The following is a 21,646-nucleotide window of genomic DNA, read 5'->3' as shown; positions in this document are numbered from 1 at the left end:
TTTGTGACTGAGAGGTTACTTCCAGCTGTCTTAAGGCTTCATTTACCTCCTCTTCCTGATCAGGTGGCCCGTAGCAAACACCCACAACTGTATAAGGCATGGTAGCCTGCCCTTTAATCCTTACCCATAAGCTTGCAACTCGCTCTTCTTCCACCCCTAGGCAGAGCTCCAAGTGAGAGCTGCAGCTCCTGCCCCAGAGCATCCTGGCCACGCACGCCCAGTGCGGCTTCATGCCTCCACCCTACACCTCTAAATTTAGCTGGAGGCATTGCAGTGTCACAAGCACCAAGCTGCTCCTGCAAGCCTGTTCCTCCTGGCATCATCTGCTCTGACACACTTGTCTTTAAGCGGTTTTTGTTTCTTTCTCTTTTCCCTCCCCCTTTTTCTTTGGCTTTTGGAGACCTGGAGGAAACCTGGGTCACAGGGATGGCACTTCTCCATTGCTGCAGTCCCCACCGAGCTGCCAGAAGCTGCCTCGTCCTGGCAAAGGGCTGTGTTCCAGCAGAAAGGCTCCCTTCCACTTCCATCCCAGTCCATGCAGCTCCTCTTTCCCTTCCCTTCCCACCCACCTTCCGGCCCTTCCTCTGCTGTAGCAGTGCTGGGTGGCCCGCAAGCCCCACTGCCCCCCCCAACGTGCCAGGAGTCATTCTAGGAAGGATTTCACTCCCCTGCAGGACGATTTCCCTATAGGGTTGAGAGCACAGGGCACATCCCATCAGGTAAAGGGTCAGAGATATAGCCAAGGGCTCCTGTTTCACACATCTCTTTGTGACAGGAGTGTCTGCTGCAGAGGATGTCCTAGTTCGTAACAAGGGAATGGCCAGGGGGTTCTTGGGTCCTCTCCCCACCCCCATCCAATCATATCACTTAAACCCTCATTTCCCACTCCTGCTGTGACATCAGGCCAAATTCTCATGGAAGCAGCACTACAGCACGCAGCACTCAGATGTCTGAGAGTTACTGCACTGTTTTGTGTTTTGGCCCTTTTTGGCTGGAGAGGTGGGGAGGATCCAACCCCAGCACAATGGAAAGGGAGACAGACAGGTGAGCTCAGCCCGGCTGCCAGTGCCATATTACAGAGGCATTCACACCTGTATCAAAACCTGAGTTTAATGTACACAACCAATGCTGCTACCATCAAAGAGGATGGAAGTGGATCCCAACAAAGCGACCAGGCTTAGATCCAGAAGCTGCTGCGGCCAGGCTCAGGCAGAGCCGAAGGAGTCACGGGTAGCTTTTCCCTTTGCTTCCACTCCAGGCTTCATTTCTGGATAGGGCAGGGAAAAAGAGGAAGAATTCAGTATCTGGGCATTTGAGCCACCTCACACCAGCATCCTGGGCTTTCTCCACCAGCTAGACCCAGAGCTGGTTGTGCCAGCCCTGCAGTTGCCATGCCAACAACGATGCTAAATACAGCTCAATGTCTCTTTCTTTCCATATTTATTCATTTTAAAACCACAGACCTCAGACTGCATATTCAGGGTCAGGAAAGGAGCGGAGGCATCCTGGCTCCCACCCTGCCAGGGGTGAGCTGTTTTGCAGAGCCCAGAAACCACTGTGAGCTACTCCAGGAGATGGCAAAGGAGGTGCCCCCCCACCTCCCCACAAAATCTAAGCACGTGGTAGAGGAAGCGTTGGTGCTTTGGGAGCCTGTCCACCACCCACAACCATGGTAACACAAGAATATTACACCAGCACCCCAAAATTTAAGGCTAAGCCCCCACCCATCAATAGGCTGGGCTGTCATCTTCCTCAAAAATGAGGACCCTCCCAGTCCCCCAGTTTGCCCAGAGCCTGGGTTTAAGCTCTGCAGTTTTCTCAGCAAAACTGTTCCTATAGCAACCCCTGCCTACGTGTGGGCTTGTGGTAGCATCACGGCCCTGGCTGCCAAACCAGTCCCTGGACATGAAAGGGCAGAGAAAGCCATCAGCCCCCTCAGTGACCCCTGCAGCACCCCAACCCTCGCCCAAAAAGCTTTAAGGTCTTGGCAAAAGGTTAAGGTACAGAGCGGACAGGTTCAGCCTCATCCGCAAGGTAGGATGTGACGGCGTGGGTGCTGAGAAGACCGCAAAGAGGTCATCTCTACCCCAAAGACCTACCTATGGCCTCGCCATTGGCCACGGGCACACAAGCCTGGTATTTTGGCTTGGTGGCCTCCAGCCCAGCCAGCAGGGTCATGAAGTCAACAACGGTATCGATGTCCTGCTTGTCAGCAGTGGCCTCCCGCAAGGCGCTGACAGCATTGAGGCGGCTGAAGGATGTCAGCTCGGAGATGTTGGCCCGGAGGAAGAGAAGGATGATGTTGAGGTCGTTGATGGGGCAGGTGAGCATCTTGCGGCTGAGAAGGTCAAAGGCAGGCAGCATCTCATAGACAGAGAGGAGCCCTTTGTCCCACTGGCAGAGCTGCAGAGCATTGTAGATGACTACAGGCATAAGGAGGACATAGACACCACCAACTGTGAGGCTGATGAGCTGGAAGACAGAGAAGAAGACCAGCTTGCAAGGGATGAGCGGGGGGACATGGGGCTCAGCTTGAAGCAGTCCTGTTTTGATGGAGCAGCTGAACTCATCCTGAAAGAAGATGTTGAGATGGAGAAAGACCAGGTAGAGGCAAGTGGCAGCCAAGAACAAGAGCAGGAGAAGGTTCCTCAGGAGGTAGATGATGACCAGGGAGTGGGAGTGCTGCTTGCAGGCAAGGTAGCGCTCCAGCAGTGGGAACTCGAAGTACCTCTCCTGGCGAGCCCTGGAAAGAGAGTGGTGAGTTGAAGCCACCCCACTGCTTCACTGAAGCCACCCTGAGTGAGGATGTGGCCCAAATGCAGCACAGAGGGGCTAAAGAAGCACGTCCCCATCCCACCATCTCACCTCTCGTATTCCTCCCAAAACTGTTCTGGCTCAGTGCTGGACTGCTGGACCTTCCTCATGTGCTGTACCAGGCGTACAGAGCGGTTGTAGGACTTGTCCAGCTCGTCGATGATGAAGAGGAGATCGGAGTGAAGGGCAGGGGTGGCTGCGTAGCGCCACAGCAGGTAGGGCAGGTACATGAGCACTGCCACCACCAGCAGCGAGTACGGGAAGACCTGGGTGGAGAAGACCACCCCCAGGTTAGAGAAATCGTCTTAGAGTATCCCCAGGGTAGGGGGATTTTAGGGGGGCTGAGGTGCTGGACTACTTTGCTGCTGCAAGATCCGTGCCCACTGACATCATGGTGAGAGCCTGTAGTGCCCAGACGCCATCTTGGTGGTCCCATCCTGGCCCACCGACATACCTTGAGAACCCAAAGGGACTTGGTGACAGCATGTCCTTCTGCATCAAAGCCGTGGTGGAGGAGTGAGTCCCAGCAAGCCGTGTCAGCATAGGCAGATTGCTTCCCCGTGAAGTTGGAGGGGGAGAAGCAGCTGATCTGCGAGCCTACAAAGGAGGAGAGGAGCTGAGCAGGTGGGACAGGGCTCTTTTTGAATGTCTCTTGTAAATGTCTGCTCCACTGCATTTTCTGGCTGTCAGAGGGGCTTTACCATCACTTCCTGAACACTTCCCTTTGAGCACAGCCACGGGTTCATGGCAGCAATATTTAAGCCCAGCCAGAACCCAGCGTGAAACCAAACCCTGCAGCAGAACATTAGCCAAATCCTGTTCTGGCTTGAGGTTGAGAAACACCCAACAGCTCTACCAGTGAAGCCCTGCGTACTGCCATCACCAGCCCATCCCCGTCATCCAGGCAGGCACCAAGACACGGAGGCACCCTGGGACAGTAAAGCCCCCAGAGAGCACCATGGGGAACCCCGACACCCCACCAGCAACTCCTCTGAAACAACCCCGCTGTTGCAGTGGGAACACATAGGAGTGCTGTAAGCAGAGCAGCAGGTGAGGAGCGGAGCACAGACACACCAGCGCCTTTAAGATTGCTGGGGTTTTAGGATTGCTGTTCGTGCACTCTGATGGCTACCAGAAATTAGACGAAACAATACAACCCCATCAGATTGATCAAAACCAATTAAAACCCGCAATCAACTAATAGACCCGAGACAGAAAACCTGGAAATCCCGTTTTAGGGGATTTCAGCATTCTGTCTCAGGGCGTGCCCATGTGTGTGAAAACACCAAGCTTTTGCAGCACCCACCATCCCCATAGACCAAATCTGTCTCAGCAACAAAACGTGATCACTGGCTGGTGCAAACCCCCGTCCCCCACAACTCACCAGCAGAGAACTCCCGGGCAAAGGCCAGAGAGACGAGGAAGAGGGGCAGCCCCACGGCGATGAACTTCAGCACGCGGTCACTCGGCAGCTCCAGACGCAAGCCCTTGGCACGGGAGCCACTGGGGTCCGGGAGGAGGGCATCCGAAAGCATGTACTCGGCGGCTGTGTGTGACAGGGACATTTTTCTATCTGGGACAGGACACGCCACAGGGAAATGGAAGTTGGTGCTGCTGCCTGGGGCTCTGGTGCTGTCTGAGGAGCAAACAGCGTGGCAAGTGATTTTGTATGTCTGAAGGTATCGCATGCCAAGCACTACCAGCCAGGCAGCTGTAAACGGCAGCTTAGACAGTGCGTTAAATTGACTGATAATTACAGGGGAAGCCTTTCCCTGGTGAGGATGCAAATAGCATGCCCTGAAATAGAAAAAAAAAAAACTCGCGGTCACGGCACCATGGCCGGGAAGACAGCATTCCTGCCCAGCCACCGCTTGTCCCACTGCATACCAGATCTCCGTGGTTTTACTCCCCTCTCTCATAAGCAGATGTATTTCCAGCAGCACGTTCATGGGGTGTGGGACTCCCAAGCTATTTTTGCCTCCTGTAACAAGCAAGTACGGGGCATCACCCTACTGAAAAAGCCCCAGCCAGGTACAGAGTGGCCCCATAGGGTACAAAGAGCCCTTTCCAGCAATCCTGCACGGGCAGAGAGCTAGGGCTGCTGCAGGTCCTGCTGCCCAGTCCCAAGACTTGGGGACAGGCCAAGGGACAGTGGGAGCTGAGAAGATGTCAGTGGCTGCACTACTGATGCAGAGCACAGGCTGCGATCCCCTGCATGCCAGCTTTTTAACCTCTCCCTCTGTCACGCTCTCCAGCCTGGCACCACGGGACCAGCAGCCCACACAATCAGGGACAAGGCAGCAAGCTCCAGTGGGAGAGCAATGCAAGTAGAGGGATCTGGAAATAAGCAATATGGAAATCAGAAGGGGGTGGTGGGATGGAAAAGAGAAGGGTAGAAAAGCTCCCCCACTCTGGCAGTACGGCTGCTGCCCAAAAAGCAGGCAGCCAAAGCCCTGTGCTGACAGCACCAAGCTGGGGGAGCCCTGGGCTGCTCAGCCAAGCCGAGGAGAGGGAGTCCCCACCATGCTGCAGCTCTGAACAGTCTCTCAACACAGTCTAAACTCACAGCTGCTGCCAAATTTCACTTTTGCTGCATTTTCAGACAAAGGGAGTCTCCAAATCAGAGTGCCAGGATGATAGACGGCACAGAAGGGATGAGCCAGGGAGGCCCTGAACCAGGTGGGGTTGCACCCACATGGGCTCAAACCTGCCCAGGCACTGAGATCGTCCTGCCCCGCCCACAGAGAACCACACAACCTTCACCTCCACAGGAGATGGGTCCTTTATTGCGCAGGGTCAAGTTCAAAACACAGACTGGGTGATGCCCAGTTTCTACCCAGCTTTATCAGCATGAACAAGAGGCTCCTGAGTGCACCTAGCCGCATTTCTGCTCTAAATCAGGCCTGGACTATGGGCAAAAGTGCACACGCTGAAGCCAGCAACGCTGTTACCCATCAGGTGAGGTTTCTCCCAAGCAGCAGAGACCGCAGACCACATCACACCGCTTGCTGCAAGGCAGACATCACTGCAGCAAGGCTGGATCCAGCACTACCATGTGCTAGAGCCACGGAGATGCACAGGACCAGTGCTGTCCTGCTGATGAGCCCCATCCTAGTTTTTATCAATGTCCAGCTCCAGCTTCCTCAATGTCCTGTGAAAGAAGACAGGTGGCTCACACACGAGGTCAATCCACTTGCCCCCACTGGCACCCAGCGGCAGGGAGAGGCGGCGGGCATGGAGGTGCAGCGGGAGGTGGCGCGCCTTGCTCTGCTCCAGCTTCAGCCTCCTCAGGGTGACTTCAGGAAGCTTCTGCAGTGAGGACAGAGTGGCATGAGGACATCCCTTCCACAATCCCATGTCAGCAGCCTGACCTCAAAACCCCAGCAGGTGCCACCAGGCAGCTGGTCTTTGCAACGCTGTGTGGCACAGTACCTGCCTTACCTGGGGTGCCAGCTTGCTCCAGTGTGAGTATTTGTGATCCCCCAGTATTGGGCACCCCAACCCATAGGCCAGGTGAACCCGGATCTGGTGCTTCACTCCTGAGATGAAGAGGGAGAAGAGGAGAAACATCACATCTGCCACAGTGGGCATCAGCTCTGCACTTGCCATCCATCCACCAGCATTCTTGCACCAGATAACCCTGTGCTGAGACCGCTGGCAGCAAACCGTTACTTCCCAGAGCCTTGGCCAAGCTCTACAGCTCGTTCCTACTTCCAGGACTGCTCCTGACTGCACAGAAAGCACAGTCAGGGTGACAAAGCAGCTGGGTGGCTGGCACGATGCAGAAACATGGCCAAACCTCACCTGTGATGGGCTGGAGCTCCAGCAGAGAGCAGGCAGATGAGCTAGCCAGAATGCGGTACCGTGTCACAGCGCTTTCAGCACTGCAATTCTTGCGAATTTTCAGCACCTTCCCATCCTCAGGAGACAGGCGGTAGTTTGGAGCCAGTGTCATCTGAACAATAGCGAGAGGGTGAGCCCATAGGAAGGGGAAAAAAGCATTCAAACTGTGGCTGAGAGGATGCTCGCTCACCTTGTAGTGAGGCTGGTGGCTCCGCACCTCCTTCTCCACCATGGGGATTTCCACAATGCCCTCAGCAGGGTCGGGGTGCCCTACGCTAATTGCCCTGTGGAGGGAAAGCAGAGGTCTGTGGGGTGCAGCTCCAGCCCTTTGCACATCTAGGATAGGAACCCTCCCTCATCCCTCTTCCCAGGAGCCAGCCCTCTAATGGGGGACCCAAATACTCATGATCAAATACCCATCATTTCCACAGAGCCCCACTTTCCAACATCTGCACACTGGCAATCCTCCCTTTGCCCCTCGTCAAAGACTTTTTTCCTCCGAAACCGTTCCTACCAGTATATCTTCTCCACCTGGCGAGTTTTGAAGAGGAGTCGGATCCTGTCTGCTGCCTCCTTGTTCCACGCCAGTACCATGACACCTGTGGTCTCTTTGTCCAGCCGATGACACAGGTGCAGAGGTTCAGCTCTCATGTTTTTCAGCATCTTGGCCAAAATTGGCAGCACATCAGCGACACAGTTCTTGATCCCAGGGCCACCTGCATAACCCACAGACAGCAAGGCAATAAGGGCAGGTATTCACATCCTTGTCTAGCTTAAATTAACCCCACAAAGCAAGATGAATGGGCTGCAAAATATAGCGGGATTCTTCTCCTCTTAACAGTGATCAGTGAGAGAGGCAGCACTACTTAATTCTTCTCCGAAACAAGCTGCTAAGGCAACTCAATTTGAGCCATGATCTAAAGATGGCAAACACCCCACACCTTTCCTTGGAGCTGAAAGGAAGAAGGGAAACCTCAGCACAAAAAGGACAGGGACAGAGGACCCCCCCTGGCACCGTGAGGGGCATTGCCATCCTCCCGTTTGGTCAGATGGGAGAACCCCCAAGCCCAAGGCCCCTTCTGAACTCACTACGTGCTAAACCCAAAGCGACGACCGACACCGCGCGGGAAATACGCGAGGTATCCGCAGCCTCATAGCGTAACAGCAGCTAGCACGGCAGCAGCGGCATTCGCGTTTGGGGGTGTTTTCCACCACCTCCCAAGGCGCCGTTGCCCGTGAGGGGGACCCGCAGACGTCCCACCCGGCGGGATGGGCGCCCCTCACCGTGCACGGGGAGGCCGTAGGGCTTGTTGAGCACCACCACCTCCTCGTCCTGGTACACGGCCCCCTGCTTCAGCGCTCTGGCCAACACGTTGGGGTGCACCAGCTGCAGCGCGGCCAGCTCTCGGGCCCGTCTCCGCGCCGGGTTCCCGGACACCTGCGGGGGACGAGAGGCGGGCGGCGGGAGGACGGCTCCCGGCGGTCGCTGCCGGGCACCCCGCGGAGCGAGGGGAGCAGCGCCCCCGGCCCGCCCGCGCTCACCTCCCGCTGCTTCTTCTCCTCCTCCTCCTCCTGGCTCCGCCGCGCCCGCAGCCGCCCCGCCAGCCGCTCCGCCCCCGCCGCCCGCCCGCAGACGGAGCGCGCCGCCCGCCTCAGCGCCGCCGCCTGCCGCCGCCACAGCGCCCCGCCGCTCGCCGCCGCCATTTTCCCCTCCCTGCCTCCCTCCTTCCCCCTCCGCCCTCCCGGCCAATGGCGGCGGCGCGAAGGCGGTCCCTCAGCCTCCCCACCCAACGGGGAGAGGCGGAGGGAGACGAGCGACAAGGCGCATCGCCAATAGGAAAGGGCAGAGCAGCCCTCCCGTCCCGCCCCTTCGGCCGTTTGAAGGCGGGCGGCGGTTGGGGGCCGGTAACGGCCGCGGCGCGAGGACGGCAGCAGCTGAGGGGCGGCAGGTACTGGGCCGGGGCGGGGGGCGAACCGAACCGAACGCGTCCCGTCCCGTCTTCCACAGTGCATGCGGAGGCCCCGGTACTTCAAGGCCGGGGCTGCCACACCGCACTGGGGCTGCTCTGAAGAGGCCAAACCCCCCCCACCCCCCCGGCTCGTGCCCCTCCACAGGCCGCGACGCAGCAGCGCTTCACCCAAATTGACGGAAATTTATCAAACTCGCGAGGGGAAATGAGGAGAGGAGAGAAAAATAAAAAAATAAAAAAAAAAAAATGGCGAGCATCCCTTCAGGAGTCACCGCTTGGTGAGGCGAGCTCCGGGCCTCCCGTGGTGCGGAGCCGCTTGGCGGCCCGCTCGGCAGCCTGGCCGCGGCCCCTCCGCAGGCAGTGCTGGATGCGGGACTCCAGCCCCTCGCACCTGGGCCGCTCTAGTAAGGGCTTGTATGCGCGGGCTTTGACGCCCTCCATGAAGCTGCTGGCCTGGTTTTGCACTGGAGGCTTCAGATCTCCCCAAAGGACAGTAGTAGTGACATCCCCTGGGCCTGCAACACAAGTGAAGAAATAGCAATGCTTTCAAACATCTGTTTGATTATCCCCTTGTTTAGTGTTTTTTTTTTTTAAACCTGTTAATCCTATCCCTATATCATTTCTGCCATCTTTTTACCTTTCCCTGCAGCCACTGGAGCAGCATCCAGGCCTTGTAACATGTTATGCAGCACTTGAGTTTTGACTGCGTGGCTGGCCCAGAGCTGCTGCAGGTGGGTAACGTTGAATTCCTGTACCTCCCGGTCATAGATCCACTGAATGTTCTCAAACTCACAGTCATGCAGGACCAGGGGAAACTCCACGGCCATGCTAGGGAAAAGGAGAGAAGGTGTTACAAACAGATGGCCAGGGGTTTGGAGGCATCCTAGAGAGGGCCTGCGATAAAAAAGGATCACAGCGCTAATGCAACAGCACAACAGCCAGCTCTTTCTGCTAACAGTGCTGCCTCTCACAAAACTGCTTTTCTGAGTTGTTTTTTTACCAAATGCCTAGGGCTAAAACCACCAATAACTTGTCTAAGAGTAAAGCAGTAACAAGAAAAGGGGATCTTTAATGCTATCTTACAGAGAGGCCACTGGCAGCTTGCTTCCTTCAGGTACAAGATGGCTTTGCAGGCTGGCAGAAGAGGGCTTTGCCCACAGTGCTTCGCACACAGTGGTCTCTGAGAAGCAGCCTGGGAGGTTTCCTGAGCTGTCCATACCTGTACTGTGGTTTTCGGGGGTTCTTCTCTACATCCAGCAGCTCGTCAATGATCTCTGGGCTTTCCATCCTCTGTCCGATCAGGAAGAGGATGGCCATCATGCAGCGCACTTGGTGGTAGAGGAATGCCTGTCCCGTCACCTCGAACTGGCACAGTCGAAAAGGGTCCCGCAGCCCAGCTTCAGCTCCCCTGTCCACCCACATCACCTGGGCGCTGAGAATTGTTCTCTGGAAGTTGATCACACCGTTGGCCACGTCCATTTTACATAGGTTACGGAAATCATGTGTCCCCACGTACCTCTGTGCGGCGGCGTGCATGAGGGCCACGTCCAGGTCCGCGCAGGGAAAGAAGTAGCGGTAGGTCCTCCTGAGGCAGCTGAACCGGGCGCTGAAGTCAGGCTCCACGGGGGACCAGGCCAGCACGCGGATATCTGGTGGGAGCACCCTGTTCAGAATATGGGTGTAGCGGAGCTCTTCCTCTGATTTACTGTTTTTCCCTTCTGAGTCTTCCTTGCAACCATTTAGTTTCTTCCCCTCTGAGAGGTTTGAGCGGAGATCTAGGGAAATCACCTGCAAAATTGGGAAAACTGGGATTAGGTAGTGGATGGGTGTACTTGGCATGTAAAGCCAAGCCTTCCTACACCTCTGCCTTACATTTTGGTAGAAATTCAGGATCTCCTACAGAGGAAGGTATCTTAAATCGGTCTGTCTTACCACTCCTTCCTGTGGGTAAAACTGCAAGCGCCTCTACTAAGCTTCCTACCAGATGCTACAGATTCCTTTAATAAAACAGAGCAACTTGCAAACTGCCTACACAGCATGGTCTCTAAATGGCTTCAGTTTTAATCAGTCTGCAAGATACCCATGTGCTTTTTTTTTTTTTTTTTTTTTTTTTAACTCCTCCCGCCTCCCTCCCCGCCCCCCCCCCAAACTGGAGATCATGACTTGAACCCACTAACAGGTCAACTCGCTGAGAAACCTAGCACGGGAACAGGTGAATTAACACTTGCAGGTTTGTGAGCGCATCAAGCAGCACATGCAGAGGTGGTCCATGCCTTTATTTCATGTGGCTTGCTTTGTGACCTAGAGCAGATGAGTGATGCAGGTTAAAACCATCCCAGCAAGGCAAAAGCTAAGCACAATCTGCTCTCGGAGCACAAGCAGGAGGAGGAAGAGGAGGAAAGCAAAGCCACCCTAAAGCTCTGATGGCAGCGTGAGGAGGCTGCGCCTTCCTGATGGCTCCCTGCCACCATGTGGGCCAGCTGCTCCCCTCCCTCCAGCTCCCACTCCCACGCTCCCTTCCGCTGGCTGCAGCTCTCCTCAGACCCTTCTGCACGGGAATTCAGCTTTCTCACTCTGTGGGAAGCCATCCAGTTATTATTTTTGCTGTGTTAGTGAGTTAACTGAGCTGAGAGGGGTCTGCCAAGCATTGCAATTGGCACAGGAAGAGCAACATGTGCATGCGGGGAAGAAGGGGCATCTCCCCTTTCTGGCAGTGCTGAGCTGTTCTGGTAGCTGCCCTGGCTCAGGAAATGGCAGCCTAAAGTGCATTTCATCCTCCCCTGGAAAAAAAAACAGCACTAATAATCTATTAGTGTCTGAAAAAGTTCTTTAAAAACAAATCCAACCTGCACTGCCATGTAGTGAGCACCAGGCTCATCACCATTCATCACTAATCCCACAGAATCTCCATCCCGAGCTCCCCACACTGGAGCTTGTAAATCCATCCTGACCTGCCCAAAGGCACTGACTCCTTTGTCTGTCCGCCCGCAGCGGTGATAGTTGGAGGTCTGTCTGTCATCTACCAGCCGCGTCTTCTTCAAGGCTTCGAACAGCTTCTCTTCGATTGTGTTGCTGGTGTTCTCCTGGCTGGCAAAGCCTTGGTACCCCCAGCCAAGGTAAGCAATCTTCAGTGCCACGTGCCTGCGGCCGTAGGCGCTGAAATCAAATGGCCGCTGCTGCTGCTTCCTGGGTTTCCTGGAGGCTGAAACTGTGTCTTTTGCCCCAGTGCCCTCCTTGCCCTCCAACAGCTTCTCCTGCAGTCGCTTCACCTCCTCCTCCAAGTCCTGCACCCTCTTCAGGAGCTGCTCTCGATCAGTAGCCCCACTCCCATCTGCCATAGTGAGTGCGTCCCTTGGAGTTTTAGTTGGTGGCTGGTAGCTCCTCAGGTCCTGCAGAGAAAGGAGAAAATCTGTGTTTCTGCCTTTTTGTGCAGTTTTTACTACACAAGTGCCTGTAGGCTTTCTGTAAAGGAATTATTACCTGCACAATGATTCTTTTGCCTCTTTTTCGTCATTCAGTGTTCCTAGCAGCATGTGGGAACAGTCAAGGGGCTTGGCTGGGGCAATTTTATCTTACTCGAGGCTCCAAATCTCTTTGGCACTTTTAATCACTCGTCTTCCTCCAGCCACTGCTGTCAGACCAGCTCTGCTCCAGCAGCCCAGCACGGCAGCAGCACATTCCCACATTTCCTGTGCAAAGCTGTCACGGAGCAGTTCCCGTTCTTGCCGTGTGCTCAGCTAGCATCAACACTTCAGACAGCCTGCTAACAGCTACCAGTCATCTCGCAGCACCATCTGCTCTAACATTTCATAATGGCATTGCTGCTACACGACTGAAACTTGCATTTCCAACCCTGTTTAACGGCATAAAGATAGCCCCAAACCTGCACACTGAATGTGAACAGCGTCCACATCCCTACAGCAGCCAGTCTTGAGGCTTACCTCAACCAGACCCCCACACAACTCAGCCTGGAGCTCTGCCTTCAGGCTGTGATGGTCAACATCCAAACGAACATCTTTTCCTCATCTGTGGAAATAGAACACCCTTTCTTTGATGTCCCTAGATTTAATCACAACTAGGTATGGTGTTTTTGAAAGAGCACAGTGGTTTGCATAAAGGGAGAGTCATTAATACCTCTGACAAGGCTTACAGCCACAGAGCGAAGTGAATCTGCCCTGTGTTTTGTCCAATCTCACACTGATACTTCATATGCAATGCCACAGTTTTCAGTAGAGTTGTATATAGTTATATAGAGACTCCTCTGTGTAACCGGAGCTTAGATTGACACACACAAACCTGAGAAGCTTCAGGGTGGCCAAGAGTCAGACAGCTTTCTCAGAGCCCCTTTTTACATGCCTTCATCCAACCTGGATGCACTGCAAGATGGTAACTGCAAGTTTATTTTTGCAGGATCCACCCAGCCCAGCAGAAACCATGGAGAACACACGGGGAGCAGACCGGTATAGATGGGCCACTCTGAGCGATGAGGAGCAGCAAGGCAGCAGTGAGAGCTGGAAAGCACCCCCCCGCTGTGACCCCTACACTACGGCCACGGGGCTGAAGCCAGCCCTTCCTCCATTTGCAGAGCCCGCCGCCGCACCGTGGTCCCCTGGGAGCTCAAGGAGGCTGGCAATGAAGAGGAAGGTGCTGAGGCGGAGACCCGATGGAGGAGTTGAGGTCTCCGATGAGTCGGTCATCAGCACATGGGAGACCAGCGATGAGGTCTGGAGCCTGAGACAGAAAATGTGTCAGCTGAGCACTGGCCCAGAAGACAGCCTTTCTGAGGGGGAAATCGAGACAAGCAGCAGCTCCCTTGAAGAGTCCTCCCTGGAGCCTTACTGTCACCGACAGACCCCTGGGGACGGTCCCCCCTTTCTTCTCAGGGTCCTCCAGGGCTCTCCCACCTCTCAGTACACGGCCACAACAGGACCACCCAAGTCCTTCATTTCGCCAAGGTTAGAAGCGCTGGGCCGAAACCGTGGCAAAACCGATCGGGTTGCCAAGTACTTTGAATACAAGCGAGAGTGGGAGAGGTTCCATGTGCCAGGCGAGGACCAGCGGAAGGACCTGCGCTGGGGCATTCGGGAGCAGATGCTCAACCAGCCTGGCCTCCCCAGCAGGCTGCAGCGCACCTGCGTCCCCAATGCCTACATGGTGCCCACGGAGAAGAAGAGAGCTGCCCTGCGCTGGGAGGTGCGCTGGGACCTGGCCAACGGCCTCATCCCCCGAAAAAGCACCTTTCTCTGAAGTCTCGCAGCGCCCACGCTCTATTCACGGATGTTTTTCTCCTCCTCCAGTTCCTCAACAACTCTGAAAATCTCCTTTGTGTTCATAAAAGTGTGTTGGTTATGATGTACAACTTTACCCAGCTCCTCAGGTTATGGGGCTATGAACATCTCTGCTTCCCTATTACATCATGCAAGGCTTCATTTGGAGTGACTATCAGAAGGTACAGGAAGCAGACAGGGTGAACCCACTCAAATTACAAGACTTTCATGCTCTAGAGAACAAACAATAAAATGAGGCTTGTGATTTTTGCATTGAATTGGGGCAGTTCCCCTGAATCGGTTGCTGTGTGAGCTGTTTTATTTAAGGCGTCTTGGCAATATGCTCCTTTAATAAAGCGTGTGAAAGATTCTGTTATAGCTGGGTGGATTAATTAGAGAGACCACGTGGCGCAGGATTCTCCGAAAGCTCACGGTGAGCGCGTATCGTCCCAGGCATACCCTTGCACCGCCAAAATCTAAGCTCCCCCCCCCCCCCCCCTTTTTTTTTTTACCCTCATTTTAACAACGACCTCCAGGGCGCGCGTTCAGAGCCCCTCCTCCCGCGCGCTCGCGCCCGCCGATTGCGGAGCGGAGGCACCAAGAGTAAGGCCGAGCCCCCGCTCCTCGGCGGCGGGGCCGCGGCTGCCTCCTCCCGGCGCTGCCCGCCCCCCAGGGCCCCCCGCCCGCGCCCGCCCTAGGGCCCCCCCTACCTGCGCCGCTGCCTCTATCGGTGCCGGTGCCCCGGAAGCGCCCGCCCGGGGTCAGCCGCCCCGCCCACCCCGTGAATGTGCACGAGAACGGAATATTCATGAAGCTCCCTCCCGGGGGCGGGGCTGACACCGGGCTGGATTTAAAACCCAGAAATCCCAACCCAGTTAAGTCCAGCCCAGGACTGGAAAGTCCTTTGCATTTCTTCTCCCCACCCCCCTCTCTCACCCCCTCATTTTTTTTTTTTGTCCTCTTTGTTGGCCTTTTTTCCTGGTCCAGGACCGTCTGGTATTCCAGAAGGAGGCAGAGCTGGCTCTGTCCCCAAAAGGGTTTTATTTACCCTAATTCATCCCAGCCCTTTCATTATTCACCAAAAGGGTGGCACACACCTCAGCAGCTGCCCACCCTTCCCATTCTGCAAAGGACACATGAAAATCTACAAACCAACCTCACTTTCCATTTTGATTACATTTTCACCCTGCACTGGGCTGAGACAAGGGCTGGGGCCAACCAGGGGCCCAGGCACAGCTGAGGCATGACTTAGGGCTTGCCGTGAGGCTGAGGGCTCCATGGCCATGAACCCCAAAGCGAGGACATTGCCACCTGACCCTTACTTGGACCAGATGTGCATCTGACCCGTTGCCACAACCCTTCTGTGGCACGGTGTGTCTGGCCAGGGCACCACAACCCAAGCTGCACCACCACAAGCTGGCTGCGGCATTGCAGTCCGGCTGTGTTATTGCAACCCAGATGCATGGCTGCGATCCAGCTGTGCCATCCCATTCCAGCCATGCACTTGCATTACAGGAATGCTCCCATGATCCAGATGTGCTGTCACAAGCCAGATGTGCTGATGCAATCCAGCTGTGCATTTGCAATCGCCTATCTATGCCATTTTAACCCAGACATCCAGCTGTGATCCAGCTATGGCACTGATCCAGCAGTGACAGCGCAGTCCAGCCATGTCACTGCAATCCAGCTGTGCTTCTGTGATCCAGCTGTCCTGCTTCGATCCTTCCATGTCATTGCCACCCAGATGTGCTGTTGTCACCCAGCTGTGCCACTGCACTACTGCTCCATCCTGCTCTGGTGCAGCACGGCACAGAGGGTCCTTGGGGTGCCACTGGATGACAGGGGACTGTGGCAAGGGAATGGCCACCACTGCCACCCAGCTCTCTGTCACCCTGCAGGGGGAGAGAAGAAGCAGTGTGGGGACAGTGACACAGCGCGTTGGGGGAGACAGAGGATGCTCATTAATTTCTGTCTAAGCAGTGCACATAGCTGCCAGCAGCTGATAGCGAAGTGGGCAGCAAGTCGAGGGGATGAGGGTGTTTGGTTGGGGATAAGGATGGTCAGGACAGACAGTAATGCTCAGGAGGGATGAGAAGGTTCGGAATGGCCAAAGACAGTTACTAGGAATGAGGGTGTTAAGGAAGGCGGAGGAGCCTGAGGACAAAGACAGCTGGGAGGGCTGAAGATGGTGGAGAAGGATGAGAGTGCTCAGGAGGTGCGAGGAACCTGGGGACAACATTAGTTGGGGAAGACAAGGATGCTGGGGAGGGCAAAGACACAGGAGAGGAGGGACACCCACTTACCTTGGTGCCACTCACCCTCTGCACAGGGCTTTTGCTAGTGGAAAGCTCATTTTGGGGGAAAAAAATGAAAAAAAGCTGGATTTTACCTCAGCCAAGGGGACTCTGGCATTGCCACTGTGCTCCTGTCCCTCCTGCCCTTGGCAAGGGTACAAGGCCCTGAGCCCCGTGGCCCAGGAGCTGCCCCCCTGCCAGTAAAAGGATTTGTTTCAGCATCCAGCCCCAGAGCTGCCCCCCCTGCTGGCAGAAGATGATTCAGGGGCACACAGGAGGCAGGAGGTGCTTTGCTCACACCTGCAGCCTCTGTTGGCATCCTTGAGCCTGAAGCAGAGGCTGTCAACAGCCGCAGCCAGAGCCCGGGCGGAGCTGGCATCAAGAAGGAAGGAGGCCTCGGAGGAGCTCTCCAGGCTGCAGCAGGCGCTGTCCAAAATCCACCCCCACTCACCTCTGCCTGTCACGGGGGTGCTGTGCACTCGGCCCAGCTCTGAGTAAGGACACAGCCTGTGAGACATCTCCCTGGTGTCCCCCTAGGTGTCCTCCCCCTTCTCCAGTGCCCCATACCCACCTTGCTCGCAGATGCAGTTCTGGAGTACTGGCAGAGGGGTGCTGGGCTCGGGAACCCCAGGGTTCCCCCTGTGAAGGTCACTGCAGCTGGGAACATCACGGGGCAGAGGCTCGGTGGCTCCGAGGACAGGGCTGTCAGGGCTGGGCACCCACAGGTGCTGAGCCCCTTGCCCCCCGCACCCCAGGCTGTCAGTTCCCTGGTCCCTGCTGCCTGCAGAGGGGGTCTGGTGGCACTGAGGGGGAACCAAGGGGGGGTGGGGGGGTGTCCTGTGGCTTCAAGGAGACCTAGGCATGAGGTGGGGATCTCAGGCACCCTTTCAAGTTCCACAGGATGGGGCAGGTGCAACATTCTGGGAGTGGGCACCTGGAGGCAAGCCTGACACTCTGGGAAATGGGCACCTAGGGCTGGTGACAGAGGTGATCCGCTTGTACTCTGCTGCTGCTCACCGGGGCGGCATGGCAGGGGTGGAAGCCCCATCACCTCCTGCTTGTGCTGAAACCTGGGCGGCTTCCCGCTGCTGCCTCAGCACCCTGCAGGCCCAGTAGCCCCAGTGTGCAGCCTGGATTCCTCTCGCTGTCTCATTTTGCAGGGTCGAGCTGCTCCAGGGGGAACACGCAAACTGGTGGGAGGAGGTCTTAGTCCCCCCCTCCCCCGGGGTGCTGGGGGCTGGCCGCCAGGTAACTCGGGTGAGGTTTCACAGGGGATTCGCAGAGCCCCGGGGCCGACGGCTGCCGCCAGCCCCTCCCCGCGCTGCTTCGGGCCGAAATCCCCCCGCTTTGGGCGCGGGGGCCGCCCGGAGGCCGCTCGCCTCGCGACGCGTCTCTGGCCGCCCCCGCAGCCGCAGCGCCGCCCGCCCGCTCCCCGCCTCTGCGCCCTCGTCCTCCTCGGCCCCCCCGGCGGCGGAGCTCTCCGGGGGAGAGGCGAGGCCGGAGGCCGGGCTCCCCTCGAAGCCGCTCGGCGGCCCGCGGGCCGGGGCCGGAGCCGGGGGCCGCTGGCCCGGCCCTCCCGGAACGGCCCCGAGCGGGCGGCCCCGGGGCTCGAACCGGCGGCGGTCCCGCCGGGAGGGGCGGGAGGGGCGGGAGGAGGCCCCGCCCCGCGCCGCCGCCAGGGGCGCTGCCCGGCGCCGCCCCCCCCCTCCTCCCGCTGCGCCCGCGCAGAAGCCGCCCGGGGCCCGACGTGCGCGGCGGCGGCGTGGGCGGGGCGAGCGGGAGGGCCCGGCCCTCAGGCCCCGCCCCCAGCCCCGGCCCTCAGGCCCCGCCCCCCACCCCGGCCGTCAGGCCCCGCCCCCCCGCCCCTGCCCTCAGGCCCCGCCCCCAGCCCCGCCCCTCAGGCCCCGGCCCTCAGGCCCCACCCCCAGGCCCCGCCCTCAGACCCCGCCCCTCAGGGCCCCGCCCCCCGCCCCGGCCGTCAGGCCCCGCCCCCAACCCATGCCACGAGGCACCGCCCCCAGCCCGCCCCCCAGCCCCTCCCCTCAGGCCCCCCCCCCCCCCCCCCCCCCCCGCGTGCCGGGGGGCCGGGCCCGGAGCCGAGCGCGCTGCGAGGCCGGGCGGGGGGCGGCGGAGCCTCGTGGCGGTGCCGCTGCCCCGAAGCCCGACGGGCCCCGGCGGAGCGTTTGGAGCTGCCTCGGCGGGCGGCTCCGCGGCTCCGGGGCTCGGCTCGTCCCGCGGGGTCGGGCTGGTTTGGCAGCCAGCTGCGGTAAAACGGAATCGGAAATGCTATTGATAATTGCCGGGGAGTTGTTGCTGCTCCTGCGCCGGAGCCCCCGGGGATTTATCACTTACTTGTGATAAATAAATGCCACAGCAGGTGAGCAGGATGCCTACAAGAAGCAGCTTCAGTAACTCCCAGGTGCTCACTGAGGTTAAAGACAAAGGATGGCAAGGGGGTGTCTCAGAGAAGTGACACACTTCTGTCTTTCCTGTCCCCACCAAGGGGATGGACAAGGCCCTGAGAACCCTGGCCCGAGGCCTGTCCCCCACCAGCCTGTGGCCACCTGGGAAAAAAAAGGTCCCAGGGCCACCTCCCTCCTGGCCGGAGGTGATGCAGGAGGTCTGGGGGTGCTGCACTCACACCTGCAGCCTCCATGGGCATCCTCGAGGCCGAAGCAGAGGCTGCTGATGGCCATGGCCAGAGCTGGGGTGAAGCTGACATTGAGCACAGGCCTGGCAATGAGCAGGTGACAGAGGTGTGGGGCCTGCACTTGCTGCTGCTCACTGGGGTGGCACAGCAGCAGTGACACCACACAGACAAGGACAGGACTTGGGGTGGCACAGCCCATCCAGAAGGGGCACCTCTGGCGTGCCCTCAAAGCACAGAATTCCTGTGTGCGCTGCGGCCTGAGTCACGGCACTGACTCAGTCACACCAAAGGTCAGCCATGACAGACTGCAGCTTGGACATTTCTCCCCACCCCGTGGATCTCCAGTGACATCACAGACCCACACGGAGAGAAAGGGAGCAAGGTGTTGACCAAACTCAGGGCCGAGGAGGTCTAATGTGGTCTAATGAGTGATGACTGGTGGGATAATTACTTTTTGGCCTTTTGGCAAGGCTCCTCTACATGCTGCTCAGGAAGCTATCGGCCATTGCTGCTGTCCTGGTTTTGACTGGGATAGAGTTATTTTCCTTCTTAAAATAAAGTTCCTATCTCCTTCCTAAAATAGAGTTCCTAACTAAGTTAGTTTCCTTCCTAAAATACAGTTATTTTCCTTACTTGTAGCTGGTGTGGTTCTGCATTTTGGATTTAGGATGAGAACAATGCTGATAACACTCCGATGTTTCAGTTGTTGCAGAGCAATGCTTACACTAGGTGACACCTGAACACACTGCTCAGTCATATCTTGCCTTCTACTCCAAGACCTATTCCACAGAGCTGCGCCATGACAGGGCTGTCCCCAGCACCTATCACAGCACTTCGGTTAGGCCCAAGTGCCAGACCTGGAGTTCACTCTTGTTGAGTTTTATCAGGTTCCTGTCAGGCCAGTCCTTCCACCTGACTTGGTTCCCATGAAGTGCTTCCCTCTTTGGTGTCATCTACAAAGGTGGTGAGAGTTGTCTCCCCTGGGTGCCCCATTTGTCATTGCTTTCCAGCTAGGGAACAACCCATTCACCAATACTCTTTCAGCCCGATCATCCAAATGGTGTTTTTCCTGTCTGGTTTTCCATCCAGCCACCAGAACCTGGGTACAAGAACATTGTATTGCTGAGTCCAGCAAAGGGCCATAGAGATGATAAAGCATCTTGTATGTGAGGAAATGTTGAGAGAGCTGCAATTGATCAGTCTGGAGAATAGGAGGCCCAGGGGTGGATCTCGACAACGTATTGAAATACCTGATGGGACGGTGCAAAGAGGACAAAGCCAGGCTCTTTTCAGTGGTGCCTAGTGCCAGGACAAGAGGCAGTGGGCACATTGGAACATGAGAGGTTCTGCCTGAGTATCAGGAAGCACTTCTGTACTGTGCAAGTGACCAAGCACTAGAACAGGTTGCCCAGAGAGGTTCTGGAGTCTCCCTTCTTGGTGATCTTCAAAAGCTGTCCGGACATGGTCCTGGGCAACCTACTCTGGGTGGCCCTCCTGGAGCTCTGGGTGACCTCCAGAGGTCCCCTCCAACCTCAACCATTGTGTGCTTTTGTGAGCACTCTTTGCTGTGTGACCTACATCTAGGAACAATAGGGAGGACCCAGGTGTTCAGCAGCCCCCAGGAGGAGGAATCTGGACTCCTGTAGAGGAGCTGGATGTCTGGGTGTTGTAGGTGAATGGGGGGTGACATTCTCTGTTTTTAATATTTGTTAATGTGTTTTTTAATGTTTGTGTATATGTTTGCTACTGTCTACATGTTTTTTAATGAGCTTGTTAATATGTTTGTTATTAAGCCCATTAATAATTTTATGAATACATTTTCAAAATGCTGTTAATATATGACAGAATCATAGAATAGCCTGTATTGGAAGGGACCTTTAACGACCATCCAGTTCCAACCCACCTGCCATTAGCAGGGACACCTCCCACTAGACCAGGTTGCTCAAAGCCCTTCAACAACTTCTCTGAACAACCTGTTCCAGTGTCTTACTGTCCTCTGAGTGAAGAATTTCATCCTAACCTCTAATCTAAATCTCCCCTCTTTTAGTTTAAAACCATTCCCCTTTGTCCTATCTGCCTGAGTCAAAATCTGCCCGAGATGGAGTCACTCTCCATCTTTTGTAAGCTCCCTTTAAGTATTGAAAAGTTGCAGCGAGGTCTCCCTGGAGCCTTCTCTTCTTCAGGCTGAACATCCCCCGTTCTCTCAGCCTTTCTTCATAGGAGAGGTGCTCCCACCCTCTGATCATCTTGGTGATCATCTTTGTCTCCCTGTGTTACCATAAAAGTTGGTCAAAGAAACTCTCTAAGACTCAGTTTGGAGTGTAAATTCAAAGATAAGTGCATACCATGAGTTCCTCACCTATTCTTTACAGGCACATCCTCCAGGCCTAGGTTATTTTGCCCCCTCTCCCCCATCCTGGGATACAATTCTCTATGGTCTTACAGATAAGGTTGACTAATTAGTGAGTAAGGTAGCATCAGACATACAAAGTTTCTAGTCTTCCTTCTATCTAACTAAACATAGTAATATATTTCAAATTTGGTTCTACTATTCTATCAGGGAGAGAACTACAGAGTCCTTCTGACTCGGTATTATCTGCTTTCTCCAAGGTTTCCTTGTTTTCTTCAACTTAAGATGACAGGATGGGGGAGAGAATTGGAAAGGTAAAAGTGCAAGAACTCATGAGTTGAGACAAAGAGAGTTTACTATGTAAAGCAAAAGTTGTACATGCAAGCAAAGCAAAACCAGGAATTCATTCACTACTCCCCATCAGCAGGCAGGTGTTCAGCCACTGCCAGGAAAGCAGG

The 21,646-nt window shown here is 56.1% G+C and overlaps 4 protein-coding genes across 7 annotated transcripts; 1 reads left to right on the top strand and 3 right to left on the bottom strand.

The window, feature by feature from the left end:
* Positions 1 to 1,205: 1,205 nt before the first annotated feature.
* On the bottom strand, positions 1,206 to 4,379 carry PANX3 (pannexin 3). Its single transcript, XM_035555603.1, has 5 exons — positions 4,199 to 4,379; positions 3,269 to 3,411; positions 2,866 to 3,080; positions 2,100 to 2,743; positions 1,206 to 1,267 (listed from the first exon to the last, which is right to left on the bottom strand). Exons 1-5 carry the CDS (start codon positions 4,377 to 4,379, stop codon positions 1,206 to 1,208), a joined length of 1,245 nt encoding a protein of 414 aa, XP_035411496.1.
* Positions 4,380 to 5,580: 1,201 nt separating this feature from the next.
* Positions 5,581 to 8,361, bottom strand: RPUSD4 (RNA pseudouridine synthase D4). The gene is made up of 7 exons (XM_035555604.2): positions 8,200 to 8,361; positions 7,942 to 8,095; positions 7,172 to 7,373; positions 6,848 to 6,941; positions 6,619 to 6,769; positions 6,256 to 6,353; positions 5,581 to 6,123 (listed from the first exon to the last, which is right to left on the bottom strand). Exons 1-7 carry the CDS (start codon positions 8,359 to 8,361, stop codon positions 5,926 to 5,928), a joined length of 1,059 nt encoding a protein of 352 aa, XP_035411497.1. The 3' UTR covers positions 5,581 to 5,925.
* Positions 8,362 to 8,516: 155 nt separating this feature from the next.
* Positions 8,517 to 14,260, top strand: HYLS1 (HYLS1 centriolar and ciliogenesis associated). 3 transcript variants are annotated; one of them, XM_050715050.1, is made up of 4 exons: positions 8,517 to 8,606; positions 9,277 to 9,358; positions 13,038 to 13,131; positions 13,213 to 14,260. In XM_050715050.1, exons 2-4 carry the CDS (start codon positions 9,311 to 9,313, stop codon positions 13,872 to 13,874), a joined length of 804 nt encoding a protein of 267 aa, XP_050571007.1. In that variant the 5' UTR covers positions 8,517 to 8,606; positions 9,277 to 9,310; the 3' UTR covers positions 13,875 to 14,260. The 3 variants fall into 3 exon arrangements, with proteins under 3 accessions (XP_050571007.1, XP_050571006.1, XP_035411694.1); XM_050715049.1 differs by having other exon boundaries at positions 13,038 to 14,260; XM_035555801.2 differs by lacking the exons at positions 8,517 to 8,606; positions 9,277 to 9,358 and adding an exon at positions 11,625 to 11,743.
* Positions 8,797 to 14,677, bottom strand: PUS3 (pseudouridine synthase 3). Of its 2 annotated transcripts, XM_050715048.1 has the most exons (6): positions 14,605 to 14,638; positions 12,108 to 13,358; positions 11,579 to 12,016; positions 9,847 to 10,415; positions 9,265 to 9,455; positions 8,797 to 9,142 (listed from the first exon to the last, which is right to left on the bottom strand). In XM_050715048.1, the coding sequence occupies exons 3-6, from the start codon at positions 11,963 to 11,965 to the stop codon at positions 8,889 to 8,891; spliced, it is 1,401 nt and encodes a 466-aa protein (XP_050571005.1). In that variant the 5' UTR covers positions 11,966 to 12,016; positions 12,108 to 13,358; positions 14,605 to 14,638; the 3' UTR covers positions 8,797 to 8,888. The 2 variants fall into 2 exon arrangements, with proteins under 2 accessions (XP_050571005.1, XP_035411691.1); XM_035555798.2 differs by lacking the exon at positions 12,108 to 13,358 and having other exon boundaries at positions 14,605 to 14,677.
* Positions 14,678 to 21,646: the final 6,969 nt, after the last annotated feature.

Source organism: Cygnus atratus, chromosome 22, assembly GCF_013377495.2.
Source record: "Cygnus atratus isolate AKBS03 ecotype Queensland, Australia chromosome 22, CAtr_DNAZoo_HiC_assembly, whole genome shotgun sequence".
Taxonomy (NCBI): domain Eukaryota; kingdom Metazoa; phylum Chordata; class Aves; order Anseriformes; family Anatidae; genus Cygnus; species Cygnus atratus.
The sequence above is the reverse complement of the archived record's forward strand: the minus strand, read 5'-3'. Positions and strand labels throughout refer to the sequence as shown.